Below are 21,204 nucleotides of genomic sequence, written 5' to 3'. Positions count from 1 at the left end.
ATCGGACCCCTAACTGACATTTTTGACACTTTTGGGGGGACCAGTGACATGACTACAGTAATCAGTGCTAAAAATATGCACTGTTAATGTAATAACGACACTGACAGGGAAGGGGTTAACCTAAGGGTGATCAAAGGGTTAAGTGTGAGTCTAGGGGAATGTTTTCTAACTTTATGGGGGAGGGACTTCTGGAATCAACACAGAGACCTGTGATCCTAAATAGGAGGATCACAGGCGCTCTGTGTTCATTCCAGAGAGAACAACGGTCTGCTGTGTTTACAACAGTTGCACATCCTTCTCTCTCTGCGGGGAGCAATAGCGGGTGTCTGGTGGAAATCGCTGCCGCCAGTCCCGCGGTTCCTAATGGGTAACACAAAAATATAGAAAAGATGGGGCTTTGTGGGCCAGTGGGAGGAGAAGGATCAACAACGACACAAAATTAACTAAAGTATAGTTTTATTATACATTTTTTAACAGTGTATGGGAATGGTTACCCATGTCTAACATAACTAAAAACGACAAACAAATAGAATCGCATTGTAGAAATACTTCCCAACAAGGGAGTGCTGATAACTGGTATCAGGAGGTGACGTAAGGGTCTCAGGTGGACCACGGTCTAAGGGTCCCCAGCACGCCCCTCCAAGAACGCTCCGGTGGTTCGCACAACTGAGCCAGCCTGCCGCAGTATATCTGCGGCGGGTGGTCTGCAAGTGGTTAAAGTGGAATTAAACCCTCCTATCCTTTACAGCCAAGAAAGCAGTTTCTGTTTGATCTACAACTGCCATGGCGCTGCACGTGTGATCAGTTATGACACCAGCCAGTTGACAGTTGGGTTGAGGAAACAAGCAGATGTGACAGTTAGCAATCCTGACATTCCAAAAATGTAACTTTTTTGGAACCATTAAATTGATGGCTTTAGTTCTGCTTTATGATTTTCTGCTGCTCAGGGGCTCTGGGCTTCAGCAAAACGGCAGCCTCTGGCTCGAAGAAACAGTGGCAATGCTGGAGGCAATTTACAGCACACACTCATTTTGGTAGCATAATTATTAACGTGAAATGTTCCTTGCTAAAGAACACTATTTTTTATCAAGTTGTTATGGGTAAAGTTCCGATTTAAAGCGGAGTTCCACCCAAAAGTGGAACTTCCGCTTTAGGTAGTCCTAAACCCCTGACATGCCACATTTGGCATGTCATTTTTTTGAGGGTGGAGCGAGTACCTAGTTTTGACAGGTACCCGCTCCCACTTCCGCAAGGAGCACCATGGCGCCCTGAGTGGAAGTTCTTCTCTCCCCCTCCCTCCCTGCAATTTTCTGGGAGATGTCATGATGCGCAGTGCAACTCGCGCATGCGCAGTGGGTACCCGGCTGTGAAGCCGCAAACTGTCACAGCCGGGTGCCCACACCAGTGATGCCGGCGCCGCCAAGACCAGAGGTAGAGGATCGAGGCTTCGGGCGGCCGCATCGCTGGACCGTGGGACAGGTGAGTGTGTTTTTTTTACAAGTCAGCAGCTACACTTTTTGTAGCTGCTGACTTTTAACCACTTGCCGACCGCCGCACGACTACTTACTGCGGCGGTCAGCCCCTCACAGGCAAAGTGACGTAGGACTACGTCGCTAGCCTGTGAGGCTCTAGGGAGCGAGCGCGCGCCGCAGGTCCAAACCAATCAAAATACTCTTTTTGCGATTTTTTTTTTTACCAAACATATGTAGCATAAAACAAATTGGCCTAAAATGTTAAAAAAGTTTGATTTTGACATTTTTTTTGGGAATTTCATATAAGAAAATTTAAAAAATATTGTTATTTTTGCAAAATTGTCGCTCTTTTTTTGTTTATAGCGAACGATCAAATAATCGCACAGGTGATCAAATACCACCAAAAGAAAGCTCTGTTTGTGGGGAAAAAAGGACGTCAATTTCATTTGGGTACAGCGTCGCACGGCCGCGCAATTGTCCATTAAAGTCACGCAGTGCCGAATCGCAAAATACCCCCTGGTCAGGAAGGGGGTAAAATCTTCCGGGGCTTAAGTGGTTAATAAACACAGAAAAGGCTGGAACTCCACTTGGGATAAAGGCAACAAAATTTGTGTTGCACATCGCTTACTAAGCTTGTCCCCGCTATGGGAAAATGTGAACAGGGCCTTAGTAAACAAGCTCCATGTCTTCTTCAATAATATTTTATACAGTATATATACTATAGTTATGATTGAGGCTGTCAGGACACCTTACATGCTGTTATTTTTATTCTACACACTGGTCGCCCTATAACAGTGAGGAGAATGCACAAGCCCTCAGCTCTGCGCGCCGCGGTCACAGATATGAGCAGCGGGAACGCGCACAGGGGCAGGCTCAGTGTCAGCAGCCGCCTGCAAACAGCTTCCGGGTTCGCCCAGTCCTATCACGTGGCGGAAGCAGGTCACATGATGCGGGTCAGCTGAGCTGCTGTAACATGGTACCTGTGTGAGAATAGAGCGGAGTGTTGTGTAATGCGAGGCTGATCTGCTCCATCGGAGCTGTCATTGGTCGGTGTGTTCCGGGATGAACGGCCCTGTGAGCTGTAGCGGGGAGGAGGCGGTGTGGGAGAGAGCATGGAGCCTGGAGGAGATCAGGAGGAGCAGTCACAGCTGGTCACTGGGGGCCGATGCTGGGGTGAGTGCTGTGTGCCTGGACTACACCTGATCCCTCATCACTGCTCTCTAATCAGTCAGAAGAAAGACATACTACACTTTTACACCCCTTTAGCGACTTGTCTTGCAACTTAGAACTGCAAAGTCGTATGACAAGTCATATCCTATGATTTCCAATGAGTACTGTTCATATCTGTGCCACTTCAAAGTAGTCCCTGCACTGCTTTGGTCCAAGTTTGATGCGACTTGAGGTCCTTAGACCCCAGGAATACGCAGTCATTGCTTCAAGTGCAGTCAAAGTCACTGCAACATTGTGCGATTTTCAGGTCCCACAAATATCTAATCAGCCTAGGTTCACACTATGTGGATTTGAAATCCTGCGAGTTCAGCACTATTTCAGTCCAACTTTGGGGGCGATTTGAGAGACCTGCACAGATGTCTATTGAAATCTTCCCCCAAGTCACCAAAAAAAAGGAACTATTTTTGGGAATCGGTGCAGCGGTGTAAAGTCAGCGTTGCACTGATAGGCGGTGACTTGGCATGCCAACTCGCAGGTAAAATCGCTCCAATGTGAACGGGGGCTAAATGTTTCCAGGGAGGTCTGCAGAGCATTGCAGCCGCGATCATCATTGTATACATCCCAGGTCAAAGGACCGCCAGCCCAGTGATGTCACAGCACGTGTGCTTTATCTACCGGACCCTCTGAATGTGAAATCACCGGCTGCTTAGGCTGCATTCACATGTCGGCGTATGATCGCGGGCAGAACCGCCGCGGTTCCGCCCGCGATTCGGAGATTTATTGCAAATCGCGGGACGCCTAGCGTTGCCCATTGATTTGCAATAGCCCCCCAAACGCCGAGCGATGTTGCCGCGATTTACGCCCGCCGAATCGCGGCAACATCGCGCAAACAAAATCGCGGGACGCAATACGCTCCAAAAAAGTACAAGAGCTTCTTTGGAGCGTATTGCGTCCCGCGATTTTGTTTGCGCGATGTTGCCGCGATTCGGCGGGCGTAAATCGCGGCAACATCGCTCAGCGTTTGGGGGGCTATTGCAAATCAACAGGCAACGCTAGGCGTCCCGCGATTTGCAATAAATCTCCGAATCGCGGGCGGAACCGCGGAGGTTCTGCACGCGATCATACGCTGACATGTGAATGCAGCCTTAGTGTCTCATCTCTGGAGATGCTGTATATACACCGATGAGCCAGAGCATAAGGTAGAGCTATAGGCAAAACTTTTTTTGTTTTTTTCATTTTGAAAAAAAGCAAGGGAGGGTTATAACCCCTGTCAGATTTATTTTCACAATTGGTGTCCCATGTGGAGATTTCTCTTCACTTCCTGTCCCCTAGCCAAACAGGAAATGAGAGGAAATCCCTGCAAATAAAGCGGAGCTCCACCCAAAAGGGGAAGTTCTGTTTGTCTCCTCTCCTTCTGCTGCCATATTTGGCACCTTTTGGAGAGGGGGCGGGCGAACCCAGCCAGAAGTGTGGCACCCCTTCCTTGCCACCGTGCCATTTACCAAGCACAGCACACTTTGCATATGCGCAGTAGGGAATCAGCTGTGAAGCCTCAAGGCTTCACTGCTTGTTCTCCTTAGCCGAGATGCGGGGGCACCACCCGAGAGCTGAATGAAAACAGGTAAGTGTCCTAATATTAAAAGTCAGCAGCTACAGTATTTGTAGCTACTGACTTTTATTTTTTTCTGAAGAAGCCTGGAGCTCCACTTTAACCACTTTACCACCGGAGGATTTTGCTGTCTTACGTCCAGGCCACTTTTTGCAATTCAGCGCTGTGCAACATTACCTGACAATTGCCAGGTAATGCAACGTCGTACCCAAATGAAATTTATGTCCTTTTTTTCCCACAAACAGAGCTTTCTTTTGGTGGTATTTGATCACCTGTGCAATTTTTACTTTTTGCGCTATAAACAAAAAAAGAGTGACAATTCTGAAAAAATAACAATATTTTTCACATTTTTTTATATGAAATTCCCCCCCAAAAAAATGTAAAAATCAAAATTTTTTATCATTTTAGGCCAATTTGTTTTCTGCTACATATTTTTGGTAAAAAAAATCGCAATAAGGGTATTTTTATCGGTTTGCGCAAAAGTTATTGCGTTTACTAACTAAGGGAAAGATCTCTGTCATTTTTGGTGTTTTTTTTTTTTTTTTTTTAACGAGTAATGGCAGCGAGCTGCGATTTTTTTTTTTTTTTTTTTTTTTTTTTTTTTGCGGGACTGCGACATTGCGGCGGACAGATCGGACCCTTGACTGCCATTTTTGACACTTTTGGGGGTACCAGTGACATTACTGCAGTAATCAGTGTTATAAATATGCACTGTTACTGTAACAATGACACTGGCAGGGAAGGGGTTAATTTATGCCTGGTGCTTACTAACGTGTGTGGGGGGAGGTGACTGGGTGATTGTGTGGGGGGAGGTGACTGAGGGAGGTGACTGAGTGACACAGGGACAGATCGCATGTTCAGCTATGCTGAACCCTGCAATCTGACCCTGTCTGTCACTTAGGAGATCCGCCCACTTTGTTTACACAAGCGGGCAGATCTCCAGACTCGATTCCCCTGCCCCGACTCCCGCTGTGACTGAATACAGCGGGAGCGAGCCTCCGTCGGCGTGCTCGCGCCGCCCACAAGGGGAGGAGTCCAGCGACGTAGGTCTACGTCGCTGGACGGGAACGAGCCACTTTGCCGCAGTACAGTCAACGTGACTGGTCGGCAAGTGGTTAATGGAGTTTCTTGGGGATGCCAGGTCACCAGTCCTAGTGTCCCCATTGGAAGATTTACCCTCTATTACTTTTCTGGGGACAACCCAAAATTTGGGATTTTCTTTTACTTTCTCTTTCAGTGATAATAGTAAACATGACCCATATTGAGGGTGAATCTCCCTAACAGGGGCACAAACAGCAATGAAAATTGACAGGTGTTCTAATCCCTCTTTTTGACTTAGTTATACTTTAGGACTACTGACCGGTAAAGTGAAAAACATTAAAAAATGAGCACAAGTAAAGATCTGAGGGACTTTGACAAGGGCCAATTCGTAATGTCTAAGACAACTGTGTTAGCGCAACTCCAACACTGCAGCTCTTGTGGGATGTTCCCGGTCTGCAGTGGTCAGAACCTTCTAAAGGGGGTCCAAGGAAGGAGAGCCAGCAAACCTGAGACAGAGTCATGGGCGGCCCAGGTTTATTGATACACATGGGGAGCAAAGGCTGGCTCCTTCTGTCCAATAGAAGAGCTACTGGAGCTCAAATTGCTGAAAAATGTAATGCTGGTCCTGATAGGTATCAGAACTCTCAGTGCATCGCAGTTTGTCATGTATGGGGCTGTGTAGCCGCAGACTGGTCAAGGTGCCCATGCTGATCTGTGTCCACAGCCAAAAGGGAATACAATGTGCACACTAGCATCAGAACTGTGGCACGGAGAAATGGAAGAAGGTGTCCTGGTCTGAAGAATTCAAGAATGGTTTGAGTAACACAACAACAAGTTTGTGGTTTTTTACTTGTCCTCTAAATTCTCCAGATCTCAATGTGCTGGAAAAACCATTCTGATCCATGGAGACCCCAACTCGCAACTTACAGAACTTAAAGGATCTTCTACTGATGGCTTGGTGCCAGATTGAATAGCATACCTTCAGAGGTCTAGGGGAGTCCATGCCTTGACAGGTTATGGTGGGTGGTCATAATGCTATGGCTGATCATTTTATACATAGACCATCATACTCCTTTATGACATCCCACAATGTCACGAGAGATGAGCTTGGGTGTCCTCTGAACTCACCTCCATATCCAAACATACACTTTGCGCTATAGTCTAGATGCAGGTTGGGTCATTCTTCCTCCTGTAGCACACGTATACAAAAGGGAAGGATGCTGGTGATGTCAGTGCTTTTTTATGGACACCCTGCCCATATTTTGTCAATTACATTGACTAAATATGGGCATGTGCCCATATAGGGGCACTGACATCACTAGCGTCCCTCCACTTTTGTATACTTGTGCTGCAGGGCAGTAAATAACCCAGGTCAGCAGCTGACTGGACTTAAGAGGGGAAAGACCTTGAATTTTGGATAGAGATGGAGAATGCCCAAGCTCACCTCTAATTGTTACATGTCTCCTCATGCACACTGGAAATTTTAGCAGCTGTGCATGAAATCTTGACTTTTTCATGCGGGGAGAAGGCACAGGCGCTCTCTTGCCAGTAAACCTCTATGAGAGGCTGAAAGCTGTGGTACTACCATTATGGCATTATTTGCTTAGATGTCTGTTTTTACCACTTAGTGCACCATCCAGCCATAACAGCTTTTAGCCTCTAATCGAGTTTTACAGGCTGCCGGCAGCATAGCTGGATGGAGCGCCTGTGTCTTCTGCCCACATAAAAACACCAGGATCTCATGCATGGGGTAAATGCCCAGTATACACGAGTCCTTTAGCGCATGGTATATGAAATCGCCACTAAAATCTAGTGAGTAACTTCCCCTGGTATATGCCAGGTCCTAAATATATCCACTAACCTGTTTCTGCCAGCTGTACGTACATATGGGGTAGGTGGGCCTTAATGCTGAGCCAAAACACGTATCCTTCCATTAGGAGTGGATGCACATTGTTTACATTAGATGAACAACTCAGGGTTTAACACTATGTGTTGTGGTGTGCGTTTTGCTGTACTGAATAACCATTGTTTTCTATGTGCCCTGTTCACACCACAACACTGTAATGATGTGCGGTGCAGTGTAGAAAAATGCGGCATACTGGATGGTACCACATGTAACTGGGCAACTGTGCAAAAACACAAATGCAGTGTCACTATTTGACACTTCAGTTAACGTTAAAAAAAAAAAAAAAAAAAAGCAAGCAGCGCAATTCACTGAAACACCTCATACTGCTCCCTGCCAGACCTCACACTGACCGCTGCCTCTGAAGTGAAATGTTAAAATCATATCAGATGTACATTTCTGTTACTTTTTAATAAATGTCTTTATTTTGTGTGTGGTCACATTAAATGCAGCATGAACAGGATATTTCTGTTTTTTGTTTTTTAGCTCTTGAATTTTCTCAAGGAATTCTCCCAGCAAACTATATCAAGAACACATGAGATCGAGAAACAACTGGATGGACTGGTCCGGGAAGTAAAAGCTACTGACTGCAGACTGCACAATGTCTTTAATGATTTCCTTATGTTATCTAACACGCAGTTCATTGAAAATGTAGGTGTCATGCTCTGTCTCTTATGGAAATTGCACACCACTTAAACGCAAAGTTCACCTTTTGGAAAAAAATATTAAATGCACCCACATCAAGAAAAGAAAAAAGTGTGCATTTATTAATGTTTTTGCATTGGAGCCTGCAAATCATTGCAACCACTATCAGTGGATGGTAGGTGTAATACAGATTCCTGCAGGCTATTCCCAAACCCCAGGTATAAAGTAACAGACCTTCAGTTATGGGGAATAGACGAAGTAAGCGGTGCACTATGACCAGTGATATCACCAGACGTCTGCTTTTGTGAGATCTACAAGTACCCTTGCTGCGGTGACAGATGGGACTTGTAGTCTTCTATTCACAGATCCCTGTGAATGGATCTTTGAATGGATGATGGGGCTGTGTAGGTTGAACTACGCAAAATTTAAAAGCTAACAGAAAGAAGAACCCCACGATTTAGGAAACTGGGTGTGGGGTGGTTTGAGGATGGGTTAGGCAACTATGTTTAATATTACACACTAAATATTAATATAGCATGAAACACAAAGGAGAACTTGGCTCTAAAGAGTGACAATTTTTCACTGCTTTGTCTATCTATCTAGTCATTCTAGTGGGATCTATCAAAAAGGTCTTCTCTTTATAAGATCATACTCATAGATCACTAGGTGTGCTATTTCAGTCAATAAGTATTGATTATTGTGTACAAATGGTAGGCAAGCCTGTACTGCAAGAAGTAGGCTGCTTTTTCCTTCTGTAAATGCTTATTGCCTGGCTGTCATTGACTTCAGTACTCTAAGACCTTGATGCCAAAGAAATGCCGCTCCTATGTGAGTGACCGACTCTCACACGTTGTGAACAGGAACCCAGGGTGCTGCACAAGTGCACAGCTCATCTGTGAGATTCAGAGACATGCAAAAATCCGGAATATTGCTGCACTCTTTGGTAACTTTATTGAAGTATTAAAAATCACATCACAGGCATGACAGGAACATAAAAGGTAACGCGTTTCGTGCTAAAGTCAGCGCCTACTCAAACCTCCAAAGACCTTGACCCAAAACAAATGGGCAGAAAGGGAGTTCTGAGTTCACTCTAACCTAACTTGCTGCATACTTGCTGCAGGTCAGTGACTGGAAGTATTTAAGCCAGGCAACTAGCATTTTCAGAAAGAGGTCTACTTGTGACTGACATGGTCCGCTTAGTGCAAGGCTAACATGTCGTTGCATGTCGTCATGATATATATATATATATATATTTTTTCCAGCGAGTGTATGATGAAGAGGTTGAAGAACATAGCGTAAAGCCTGAGCAAGGAGAGAAACCTGAGCAAGTAGGTGGCATATGTTTTCATCTGTGGGTATATTGTAATCATTAGTTCTGTTGAAATCTCTCTATTAAAGCCGAACTCTGAGATACGCAAATATCATCTAAATACAAGAACCATGTGTATTCTTCCTTGAATCTTGGTGTGCTTTGTGTATCTCTTCCAGATCTGTTCAGTAATCCAGTGTGAAACTTCTGTGCAGGAGCTTCCTGTAAGAAAAACCGGTCACTGCTGTTCTCTCTCCTTGTGCAGGATGACTGGTCTTACATTGGCCCCCCTGTAATATTCAACATTAAGCCCATAGTTGATGGAGCCTACTGGTCCCTTCCATAGTCATTCTTTTGTTCACAGGCAATGTATAGAACAGTGATGATTCTGTGGCTTTGCAAAGGCATTTGGTGTGGGCACAATCTTTTTGTGTCAGAATTCAGCTTTAACCGGTTGCCGACCGCCGCACGACGATATACGTCGGCAGTCAGCCCCGGCCAGGCAAAGTGACGTATATATACGTCACTAGCCTGTCACTTGCTTGGGAGCCAATAGCGGGCGAGCGCGCGCCCCCGCCCCGGCTCGTTCCCCAGCAAGTCCGTGCGTGTGACCGGCAGGCCCGATCGTCGGTGCAGAGGGAGAAAGTCAGGCGGCTGATGTAAACAAGCCGCCTGTCATTCTCCCCTGTGTAGAAACAGCGATCATACGGTTCTACTATGTAGGACCGTTGATCAATGTTCCTACACTTAAAGCCACAGCCAATCACAGTAAGAATCACGCCCCTAGGGACACACACCACCCCTCCCTCTCAAATAAAGTTAACCCCTTCACTACCAGTGTCATTTTGCAGTAACAGTGCATATGTATAGCACTGATTACTGCAGTAATGTCACTGGTAACCCCAAAAGTGTCAAAAATGTCAGTCAAGGGTCCGATCTGTCCGCCACAATGTCGCAGTACCGCAAAAAAAATCGCAGATCGCTGCCATTACGCGTTAAAAAAAAAAAAACACCAAAAATGACAGAAATCTTTCCCTTAGTTAGTAAACGCAATAACTTTTGCGCAAACTAATCAAAATACGCTTTTTGTGTTTTTTTTTTTTTACCAAACATATGTAGCAGAAAACAAATTGGCCAAAAATGTTAAGATTTTTACATTTTTTTTGGGGAATTGCATATAAAAAAATGTGAAAAATATTGTTGTTTTTGCAAAATTTACGCTCTTTTTTTGTTTATAGCGCAAAAAGTAAAAATCGCACAGGTGATCAAATACCACCAAAGAAAGCTCTGTTTGTGGGAAAAAAAGGATGTCAAATTCGTTTAGGTACAGCGTCGCACGACCGCGCAATTGTCCGTTAAAATCACGCAGTAAAAAATTGCAAAAAACCCCCTGGTCAGGAAGGGGGTAAAATCTTCCGGGGCTTAAGTGGTTAAGGTGGGAACAGAGCTTAAAGTGTGGGCACTGCTGTCATTCAACTGTCAAATGCCAGAGCCTGTGTTTCCCACTGAGGCTGTTTCCCCAGCATATGCCAGTACTTTCCTTTTGAATACATTTCCATCATAGACAAAAAATGATTTGCCTCCCCCTGTCTATCAGCTGAAATGTTGCTTAAGCATAGCAGTATTGAGGTTTTTTTTTTCTCATATTTATCGAATTGTTTATGCCTTAAGGAGAGGACCAGAGAACAAAAGGAAGCAGAATTAATTCCGAAAATTCAGGAAGCTGTGAATTATGGATTACAAGTACTGGAAACTGCATTTGAACAGCTAGATATCAAAGCAGGAAATTCTGATTCTGAGGATGAAGAAGTAAATGAAAGGGTTGACCCGATTCTGGAGCCAAAGGTAAGTTGGGATTGTGATATATAGCCTGGATTGATGTTGGGGAGTTTTTCATCTTTGGATAATCTTGAAGGCTCACTACACCAAACACTAAAATTGTAGAGCCTTCTAATGCCCATGTAAGTATTAAATCCACAATTCGGTGCTAAAATTTTATACAATGTTGAAAAGTCAACTATCTTTGTGTGACGATTTCATTCATCATACAAAAATATTTAATTCGAAATAGATTCCACCAACTTAACCAGGTTACATTATCCTCAATACTCCATGTGTTCTAAATTCTATATAAAATTTGCTCCAACTGTGTTTTCCGCCACCATTTTCGGAAAGGCTCACTCTCCAAATGTGATGGACCTAAAATGTGCCTGTGCCTTTAAACTGAAATACAAGAAAAATGTCAGCACTTGCTATATATACATATAATAATAAGATAAATTGCTAACTGTGCCTTGTCTGTGTAATGCACTAATCAATTAAATCCAGTAGATAAATATATATACCAATGATGATATATCCGTAAGTGCATATAAGAAAGATGCTATGCATAAATATTAGAGTCCATATAATCATACATAGTATACAAAAAATAAATAAAGTACGTATGAAGTGGTCTCAGTGCTCAAAGTGCTTAGTAAATGCTTCTTCGGGTGCTGCAAACGTGCTTCAATAGTGCTCCCCTGTGGTGACCCTACTCACCAGAAAGGTAATGGTCATAAGCCTGGATTTTCAATGTTGGTCCTAGTCCCGTCTGTGTGGATGATGGTAAGGGGTACAGTGTCCCGATATAAGTTGCTTGGGCTGTTAGATGGCTCCGTGACTCAAATAAAAAGAAGGAATCTCCATGGTGAAGTATATAATTGCATTTATTAAAGATAAAAATATCCACTCACATTAAAAATAGGTTAGTTTCCTCCTAATCGTGTGCAGTGCGGTGGTTCCAGTGTAGTTCCGGCGTGCGTTCCACTGACCTGAAATGACGTAATACGCTCTGGATTCGATAGACGCGTTTCGCCCTCCCACTGGGCGTTATCACTTTCTTATTATTATATGTATATATAGCAGCGCTGACATTTTTCTTATATTGCTCATGAAGCAGAGGTCAGAAAGAAAGTAGCAGGCTATTTAAACAGTGCAACATTGGAAAGGAAGCAGCATGCCAGCAACACAGCAGGGCACAGAGAGGAGGTTGTGGCTTATCCCTGTGATATGTTCTTCGGGCTTTCCTGTGAAGATTCATGATGCGAGTTCTGAAATTGTAAATTAGTGCCTTTTAGGGGGTCACAAGCTTTCTGGTAAGCCTTGGATGAGAGTGGACGGTGTCACCTTGGCTGTCTTAAGAGGCTTTAATTCTCATCACGGGACTTAAGGATAAGTTCACCTTTTTAAAAACAATAAATGCACATCTTTTTGCAGGTAATAAAATGTGCATTTAGTAATTTTTTTGTTGAGAGCCTGGGGAGCATTGCACCCACAATCAGCAGATTGTGGTTGCAATGCAGGGCTCTTGCAGACTGTGTAAGCTGTTTGGCCATACATCATATGGCCAAACAGCTACACACTAACAGGAAGCATCAATGAACTACCATGGCACTGAAACAGCGCTGTGGTAGTTCATTGAGAACTACAAGCCAACAGCCGCAAAGGCTGACAGACCTTGTTGTTTTCCATCCTATGAATGAGTGACGTGCTGGGTGGGTGGAGCTCTGCATGGGTACGTTCTTTGCAGAGAATGACAGAGCGCCAGGGAAGCCTGTCACATCGGGGAGCCGAGGCGGTTCGGGGGCTTGTGGATTTGGAACATGTTGCATGTTACTTCCTAAATATGGGTGTAACGTTAGAAAAGGTGAACTTATCCTTTTAAAACTCTATTGATCACAGCACCCAGCTCTGTTAGTGATAAATTCCCAGCTTGTCCCTAAATTCAGGACAGGTACTATGAACCAGCGCAATTATGTCAACTGCTTAAAATTCATCAGACCTAAGATGTGGATTTCAGAATACACGCAGTGTTGTGGATAATGTACCAGGGTAAATCTGGTGGATCTAATTCCAAGGAAATTTTAAATTTTTTTTTTTTGTATGGTAAATTTGCGTGGAAAGATTGAGAACTTTAGCTGTTATATTTGTGACCTGCTTATACTTGTAGTGCCGCTCTTGGCAAAGAAGGAAGATGTAAATTGTCCTGCTGGCATGAAATATCACCCATTAGTAGTGTGTATTAGTATACTTAGGAAAATAGCAGCTCATCCAGTCTGTGTTGTTAACGTGTGTGAGATGGCCTCAGTCTTACAGCGCTCCACAAGCCTCTCCCTTTTACACGTTTTTCCCTGCCCACGGGGGGCTGCCTCAGAGGTCTGGTATTTGAGGCACATATTTGTGTTTTTAGCACTGGTTTTAAATGTGGATGTAATAATATATTTAATCATTGCTGCTTTTCACGTAGGAGTTGATAAAAATTGTTGATTTTTTTTTTTTTTTGGATAGCTTGGTTGTAGGGGATATATTAATTACCATGTACAACCACTTGCCATGGGCCATAATAGAGGTCTCTCAGTAGATTTCCCATTTGTTTATTATTTCAATAGTACAGCTGTTGTAGTACATTTAGGTAGAGATCTGGGGTTGACTATTTTGGGTGCCTTTTATAAGGTGCGATATAACCCACTGATGTCTGCCATAAACTGGCATTTGTGAATTGTGTGACGTGAACTCATCTGTAGCAATTAGAGCTGCACGATTAATTTTTTAAAAGATCGTAATCTCGATATTTACGATTCAGAAACAAAACAAGAGAGCGCACATCCCCCCTAGTGTAATACAGTTTTTTCAGACAGGAATAAAAACACTTGCAGCTAATGCACTCACATTTTAAAGGTGATACAACAGCCATTTTATTTAAGTGAATCCTCTTCTCTTGGGTCATCTTTGTGAAATGTAAGGGAAATCTGTGAGCCGAGAGACCCGATGACCGTGGTAAACTGCAAAGGACACCCGCTCTACTGCACATGTGCCCGGACCAGCCGGCGCTAGGCGGCAATGAAAGCAGACCGTTACACAGGGAGAGGTAGATGTTAGACAGCTGCACGCTGGGGTTGCATTATTTTTCATTACATTTTTTTAAATTTCATTGAAGCTATCAGTAACTATTGTGTCTTATTTTTTTGCCATCTTGTTTGATAACCTAATGTTTAGGGGTTGAGAATCTTTAAAATAAAAACATTTTTGTAGAATCATGAGAGAATCGTGATCTTTATTCTAAGCAAAAAATAGATTCTCATTTTATCCAGAATCACGCAGCTCTCACAGCAACTAGAAATCAGTATTTTTGTTTTAGAAGTGTCTTTTAAATGGGGCTTTGTCAGCTCCATGAACCCATGAATGATCCCTTGCAGATTCAGAACTGAACAGGATGTCATTTTGACAGCAGACCTTTCCAGGCCTGTGATGGCTGTATGGGCAGCTGGAAGTAAATGGACTTTTACATCAGGATGTCTCCTTGCCTTCATTTCTAGGTCCAAAAAAACAGAATAGGACAAACTCAGAGGTGGGTGGATGTAAACACACGAGTCCATTTACATCCGCCTGCCAAAAGAGCTGCATGGCACTTTTTGATCAGGTCCACCTCAAAAACTGTCAGGGACACCTCATTGGAAAGCCTGTTTTAAAAGGGCCTTACTGTAATTAGGTGGAAGTGGAAACATGGTTGTTTGGTGCTAGGCTAAACTGAGTTAATCAATACTACATGAAGGCACTTTTACATGGTTTTATTGATTGATATCCAATATTATTTCAGGATCTTTATATAGATCGGCCACTACCTTATTTAATTGGATCACAATTGTTCATGCAGCAAGAGGACGTTGGGCTTGGAGATCTTTCAAGTGAAGGTAATTTATAACTTTTTAATAAGAGACTCACATGTAGAAAAGTTTTAATGCTTATGAAGATTGGGTGTATGAAATAATTGGTTTGAGATTTCACTAATGGAAAATTTAATCTGCATCAATCTGTTCACTTTCAATATAAAAAAATGCCTTCTGTTCTTTACACCCTGCAAGTTTGTTCTATTTCTTATCTTGGGTTAGGGCAGGATCCCGAGTCTGTTGGGACTCCTCTCCAACCCTTCTTTACTCTTTCCCTTCCCCTTTTCCTCACTACTCCCTTTTGACTTCATTTTGTTCTTACCTTGAACTGATTTTTTTCACTTCAAATAGCTCCTCAGCCCCTTGAGACAGTCTGCTTGGCCCATTCTCGACCAATTCTGGTACAAATCTTGAACAGTTGACCCTTGGGAGTCTAACTTCCTTTTGTTACTTCTTTTGTTATTCTTTATTATATAATCGTTTTTTTGCAGATGCTTAGCCCCTGTGTGGGCGTTCTGGTTGCTCAAATCACCTCTCTTGAAAAATCAATTAAAATTTATTGAATGAGAATTTATTTTTTTTTCTTTTGGAAAGTATAGACAAGAATTGAAATTGATAATTTTAGAATTTTTTGGCGGCTCCATAAAAAACACTCTTGCTTTGAAAAGAATTGGATTTCATTTTTACCTTTATCCTCCGAATTGGATGGAAATGATCAAAATGATGGAAATCAAAGATCTGATTGAGAGGATATGTGTTTTTTTTTTTCTACCTGACCAGCATGTTGGTAAATAATTTTCTTAGCAGATTGACTTCATGTACATTTCATTATCTTTAAATTGATGTTATCAATGCGTACCCCATGCAAGGGCTGTGTTTACCCACACAGGTGTTCCGTGCAGGCAGTCCCACTGATGTCAGTTGGGGCGCAATGGCTCTATTGACACAACTATTGCTCCCAGTATGACATCCGTGTGGGTGCAGGTACGTGTCCCTGAGCAAACACCATCTGCAATCAGGGCCCTACACCCACACCAATGGCATTTGGGGAGCAGTGGCTGCACGGACATGTGTAGTATTTCCCACATCATTACAGTATATGTTTAGTCAAATGCATGTATGTGCTGTTAAACTTTGCATCAATATGTTCTTTTCTTTCAATAGAAGGCTCTGTGGATATTGACAGAGGAAGCGTCCTAGACAGTGAGGAGGAGGAGGAGGAAGAAGAGGAAGATAAAGATGAGGAGGTAAACCTATTTTTTAGTGACATCTATTTAAGCATCTGAAGTAGAGCGCAAAGCTTCTGATCTTAATATAAGGACCTATTCATGATCTGGATCCTTCAGGTGTCACCTGTCAGAAATATTGTATTTAATATCTTTGTGTAACTGCTATAAAGTGCTCAGTGACAATTTTTGTATTCATTCTGCATTTCCTGAAAAGAAAATACATTTTATAGTAAGTTCTGTTATATTTTTCATAGTTTTACAATTATTTGAAATACTTTTTTTTTTTTTTATTATTATTCAGCTTCTCTAAATCTTGCCTGTGTATGTTTTCAGGAGTCCGATGAGGATTTTGGCAACAACTCTGAAGAGGAGAAGAAATTGGTAAGAATACTTATACAGTTAAATGGTGTCTATCCAGTGTAAATAAAAATAATGCTGCACTACCAATCCTCAGATATAGGTATGTTACCACATTTTTATAAAAATGTATCTCAATAAAGAAATTTGAAATAAAATTACCACTTGATGAAAATAGTCCAGAATTATAAAATTTCCCCTAAAGAAGTCATGTAGTGCGTGACGCAGCGTGTACAGCGGAGCCTGAGGGCGCATTGACTGGAAGTGATGTCAGACCAGGAACAGTACCCCTATTAATGCCTGATGTTGTTTTATAGATGTAAACAGCATTTTATAGCTAAATAAAGCAGTTTTTGTACGTTTTACACTATTGGGACACCCTTTGTTTTCACAGGGTATATGAGCATCAAACAGTGTGTGGGTAAGATGCTCTTCAAGGGACCACATTCCCATTACTTAGGAGGAACATCTAAGTGGATAAGTGTACCCTAGTGAGTGGTAGGCCACACTACAGATGCATCAAGGACACTGATATTAGAGTAACAAGCTGGATATCATTATACATGTGTGTATATCAAAAACAAACTCAACAGTGCTGCGCCAAAGTGTAAACAATAAATATATTACTGATAAAAAAATATATGCTGTGAAAAAAATGATTCTATATATTATCTAGCTATTATATTAATAGGTGCAAAATACCAAAAAAATCAACTGAAATTCAGAGCAGGAGGTGAGCGGCCATTTCTTCAGATGGAGGATAGCACAAGCACCTTATCTATTCAGCACTGAAAGCTATTTTTCACTTCAGCACTCTTTGCACTTTATGGACTGTTTAAAGCATGCTTTAATCACAATGAATTTCAGTTGATTTTTTTTTTTTTTTTTGTATTTTGCACCTATTGATTTAATTAAGAGCTAGATGATAATAAATAAATATATATAAATTTTTTTTTCACGTTTATTTATTTTTATTAGTAATATATTGTTTGCACTATATTCCTCTTTGGCGCAGCACGTTGTTGAGTTTTGTTTTTGATATATTATGTGCAGTGGAAGCATTAGTAGTGGTTGCAGCCTTAGTTTTCCCTCAGGAGATTTTTTCTCTAGGTTATTTTAGTATTTTTATTCTTATTTGTTGGTTGCGCTGATTTTTCACAGTTTGAGATGCGTGTATATCAGACCATCAAGGTGAGAGCACTGTTGTGGTTTTGAAGATTCATTGAAGTTGAAAGTCACAATTATTCACTTTTGATGAACTGTCACTATTTCGATTATGCTTTAATAATTTTGGGCTATTTTCACCAAGTGGTTTATTTTATTTCACATGTACCATATATACTCGAGTATAAGCAGAGTTTTTCAGCACATTTTTTGTTTTGAAAAAGTTCCCCTCGGCTTATACTCGAGTCATAACAAAAAAAAATGTGTACATCCCTGGATTGAGAGGGGGGGCTCAGGTAAGAGGGGGGCTGAGGAGGGCTGCTGCACACAGAAGATTTTTTTTTTATCTTAATGCATAAAGATTAAAAGCATAAAAGTTTTTTTCATTTATAACCACTTTAAAGTATGTGTTTCATTGCTGAAGGGCAGCACAGACAGTTCTTATTTGCAATACTTAAATAAATGAGATTCTTCCTTCCTGCATTAAATTGAAAAATACATTATTATTTTATCCATTTCACCAGCGTACAGCCTTGAGTGATGAGGATGAAGATAATGGATCAGATCTGTTTGGAGAATCAGACAAAGAAGACGAGGAGGAGAATGATAAAACTGTAAAATATGCCAGCTATTTATTTTTCAATTCTTCCTGTCTAGATATTTTTATGTTTTTTGATTTAGTGAGATAAGCACGTATACTGTTACTTTAGTGGCCTCATTGATCTTAAGGTGTAGTTACTTGTTATTACAACCCTGTCTAGTTACTAGTTATTACACTGCCCTCTGGACTAAATAGCAGATACCAGCATGTATCTTTTAAAATTGACCTGAAATCGATGGCATTACATTTTATATATACATACTTTATCTAAAATATATAATTTTATTATATGTTTATACACAACCTGCATAAAGGCATGTCTTAAGAAAAACATGGAGGCTGCTATTACTGACTTTTTCCTTCTGAAAATGCTACCTGCCCAGCTGTCATGTCAACCCTTTTGCTTGGCACAATTAAGCAGATAAAAATGACTGACTTGTGTCAGTCTCCTGATCATCATACCTGTTCCTGGCTGGTAACTTGAAGAACTGAAGCCAGTGGATCAGCATAACAGGCAGGCAACTTAGCCTTCCCTAAGGTTAGCAATAGCAGTTTCTGTATTTGTCTCACTACAGGTTTTCTTTAGGGGCCATTCTTCAATGTCAACCCATCTCTGACACATAGGTTGCAGTGCACCACAGTACATGGTAACGCGCTGCCATGTGTTGTGGTGTTCTGCATCAGAAAACATGCTGCAGGTTCATTCTATTCTGGTGTGTTGGTAGCTTGTTCCGAATAAGTGGGCTGTCTTAATGAAATGTTAATGCATGGCAGAAAGTGGGAACGGGTCCCAATTCCCACAAGGGTACACTATGATTAGCATCCCTTGTTTTGGGGAGCAATTGCTCTTCACGACAAATTGCAACACTGTGTAAATATGTAACAACCTTGCAAGGCTGCCTTTATTCAATTCCCAATTCATCTGCCTTTTATCCTTTATTCCCAATTCAGGAGAGGCTGCTTGCACACAAAATAAAGACACCCTTAAGACTATTAGCTGTACAAATAGATTGTTTTTGTGGCAGTCTGAAATCCAGCTCACTTATGACAAATGGTGGGGCAAACATTGTATGGTGTATCACTGCTTTGGCACTTATTGAAAATGTTCCATTAGTTTCCTGTTGTCATTTTTCTTTTTTCATGTTGTTGGAACTGGTGAACATGCTAGTTTAAACTTTTTGCTACCAACCACTGTATGTTGTAGTACCATTTATTGACTTGTACCTCAATGACAGTAGTGCCATCCTAAATACACAAGCTTTTTTGTTAGAAATTAGGTAATTATAGGAATTAGTACCAGTCATGACAATACCTTCTCAAGTACACAGTGCAGTATTCTGGGTAAAATGCAATCCTCATAAGAAGTAGCACCAATGCTGAGTATTTGTGTATCCCCCAGGCAAAGACTAGAACAAAATCTTTTGCTGATGAACTGGCTGCCCGGATACAAGCAGAAATTCCAAAAAGACTGGAGGCAGATGAGTCATGTGAGTAAAGTTCTGTCACGTATTAATGCATTATAGGGATGTTAAAGGTTCCTACGGGGAAAACATTTCCATTACAATACTGTAGGTTCCGGTATGGCATTAAGTTTAACAAAAAAAACTGCTTATTTTTTATGACCTGTTTAGGCACACTGAGGGGCTTTTTTTTTTTTTTTTTTTTTTTTTTTTTTACTTTTTATTGCACAATAGATATCATGACAGAATTACAAATCCATTGCGAAGAATAATTTATGCAAGAGAATGTGTATTTTCTAGTATTAAAATGCATTTTAATACAATATGTATTTTGTACAGTAGACAAAACCATAAATAAAAACTAGAAACCTAACAGCCTGTTCTGTGTTTTTGCATTAAAGAGGTTGTAAACCCATTAAAAACATTTTTTTTTCAACCTGAAAGAGAAACACATAATGAGCTAGTATGCCCCCCGCTTACCTGTATGACGGGCGTCATGTTCAATCACCCGTCTTCCGGGATCGCGGCATCCGGCCACGGCATGGGGCTCTGAAGGAACGGCACCAGCGGCCGATCCTTCAGAGCGCATGCGCCAGTGATGTCACTGGCTGCATGTAAGGTAAATATCTCCTATATGGTACATGTTTAGGAGATACTTACAGAACCTATAGGTAAGCCTTATCATAGGCTTACCTATAGGTAAACGTTGCAGAGGAGGGTTTACTTCCTCTTTTATAAGCAAGCTGAGATAAGCTATAGATTCTACATACAAGCTATAGTATCTCACAGCACTCAGTAGGGTAAGGTGAACACTACCTCCTGTTAGTGCTCAGGGACCATCAGAGTTGCGCCGGAGAGGCAGAGCAGAGAGTTGGTGACTGACAGTCACAGCTCTCTGCTCAAAACAGAGGGGAGAACTGAGAGATCAGCGGCGTTGGATCGCTCAGTTCTCACTTCAGAAGCGGCGGGGACAGATGCAGCATTGGACTGATGCTGCATCCACCTAGGTGAGTATAAGGTTCTTTTTTATTTTTTTTTTTCTTCACTCCATATTTATCTTTTAGGGGATGTAATAAATATACTTTCTGTGTATTTTTTAGCCATATCATCGTCAGAAGTCAAATCCAAGAAAGAAAAAGAGAAAAAAGAAGTTAGAAAACTTCCTTCTGATGGTAGGGCATATTCTGTGTATTATAGCAGAATGGACATAAATATGCATCATTCAGTTTATTAAAGATAAAGCCTAATTTCAGGTTTTAGTAAACTTTTTAAAAAGTTTGTTTGGATTAAGCTGGTCCAAATGAATTAGCTGCTTCACTAACAGATGTGCCCCCTGGGACCAGCACCAGCTACATACAATATACAGCGCTGTGTTTTGTCAGAGGGATGGGAACTTCCTGCCCTGTTCCCGGAATAAAAGAGTTGGGCTGAGCGCTACCCATTCACACCCCCCCTCCCCCCCCCCACTGCTCCACCTCAGCCAATCGGAGGATGCCTTGTATTCATTCATAACATGCAAAGCTTTCTTCCTGTGAA

The 21,204-nt window shown here is 41.9% G+C and overlaps 1 protein-coding gene across 1 annotated transcript in view; it reads left to right on the top strand.

The window, feature by feature from the left end:
- Positions 1 to 2,397: 2,397 nt before the first annotated feature.
- WASHC2C (WASH complex subunit 2C) overlaps positions 2,398 to 21,204 on the top strand; it is an 87,870-nt gene continuing 69,063 nt past the window's right edge. The window contains exons 1-10 of the mRNA XM_082268900.1: positions 2,398 to 2,645; positions 7,682 to 7,846; positions 9,103 to 9,168; positions 10,821 to 10,994; positions 14,788 to 14,881; positions 16,022 to 16,104; positions 16,420 to 16,467; positions 18,132 to 18,221; positions 19,608 to 19,695; positions 20,769 to 20,840. Coding sequence (XP_082125026.1) covers positions 2,535 to 2,645; positions 7,682 to 7,846; positions 9,103 to 9,168; positions 10,821 to 10,994; positions 14,788 to 14,881; positions 16,022 to 16,104; positions 16,420 to 16,467; positions 18,132 to 18,221; positions 19,608 to 19,695; positions 20,769 to 20,840 — 991 coding nt within the window. The 5' untranslated portion in view covers positions 2,398 to 2,534. The remainder of the gene's footprint in view (positions 2,646 to 7,681; positions 7,847 to 9,102; positions 9,169 to 10,820; positions 10,995 to 14,787; positions 14,882 to 16,021; positions 16,105 to 16,419; positions 16,468 to 18,131; positions 18,222 to 19,607; positions 19,696 to 20,768; positions 20,841 to 21,204) is intronic.

The sequence above is a fragment of the Pelophylax lessonae genome (assembly GCF_965119305.1).
Source record: "Pelophylax lessonae genome assembly, chromosome: 9".
NCBI classification, from domain to species: Eukaryota; Metazoa; Chordata; class Amphibia; order Anura; family Ranidae; genus Pelophylax; species Pelophylax lessonae.
The sequence above is the reverse complement of the archived record's forward strand: the minus strand, read 5'-3'. Positions and strand labels throughout refer to the sequence as shown.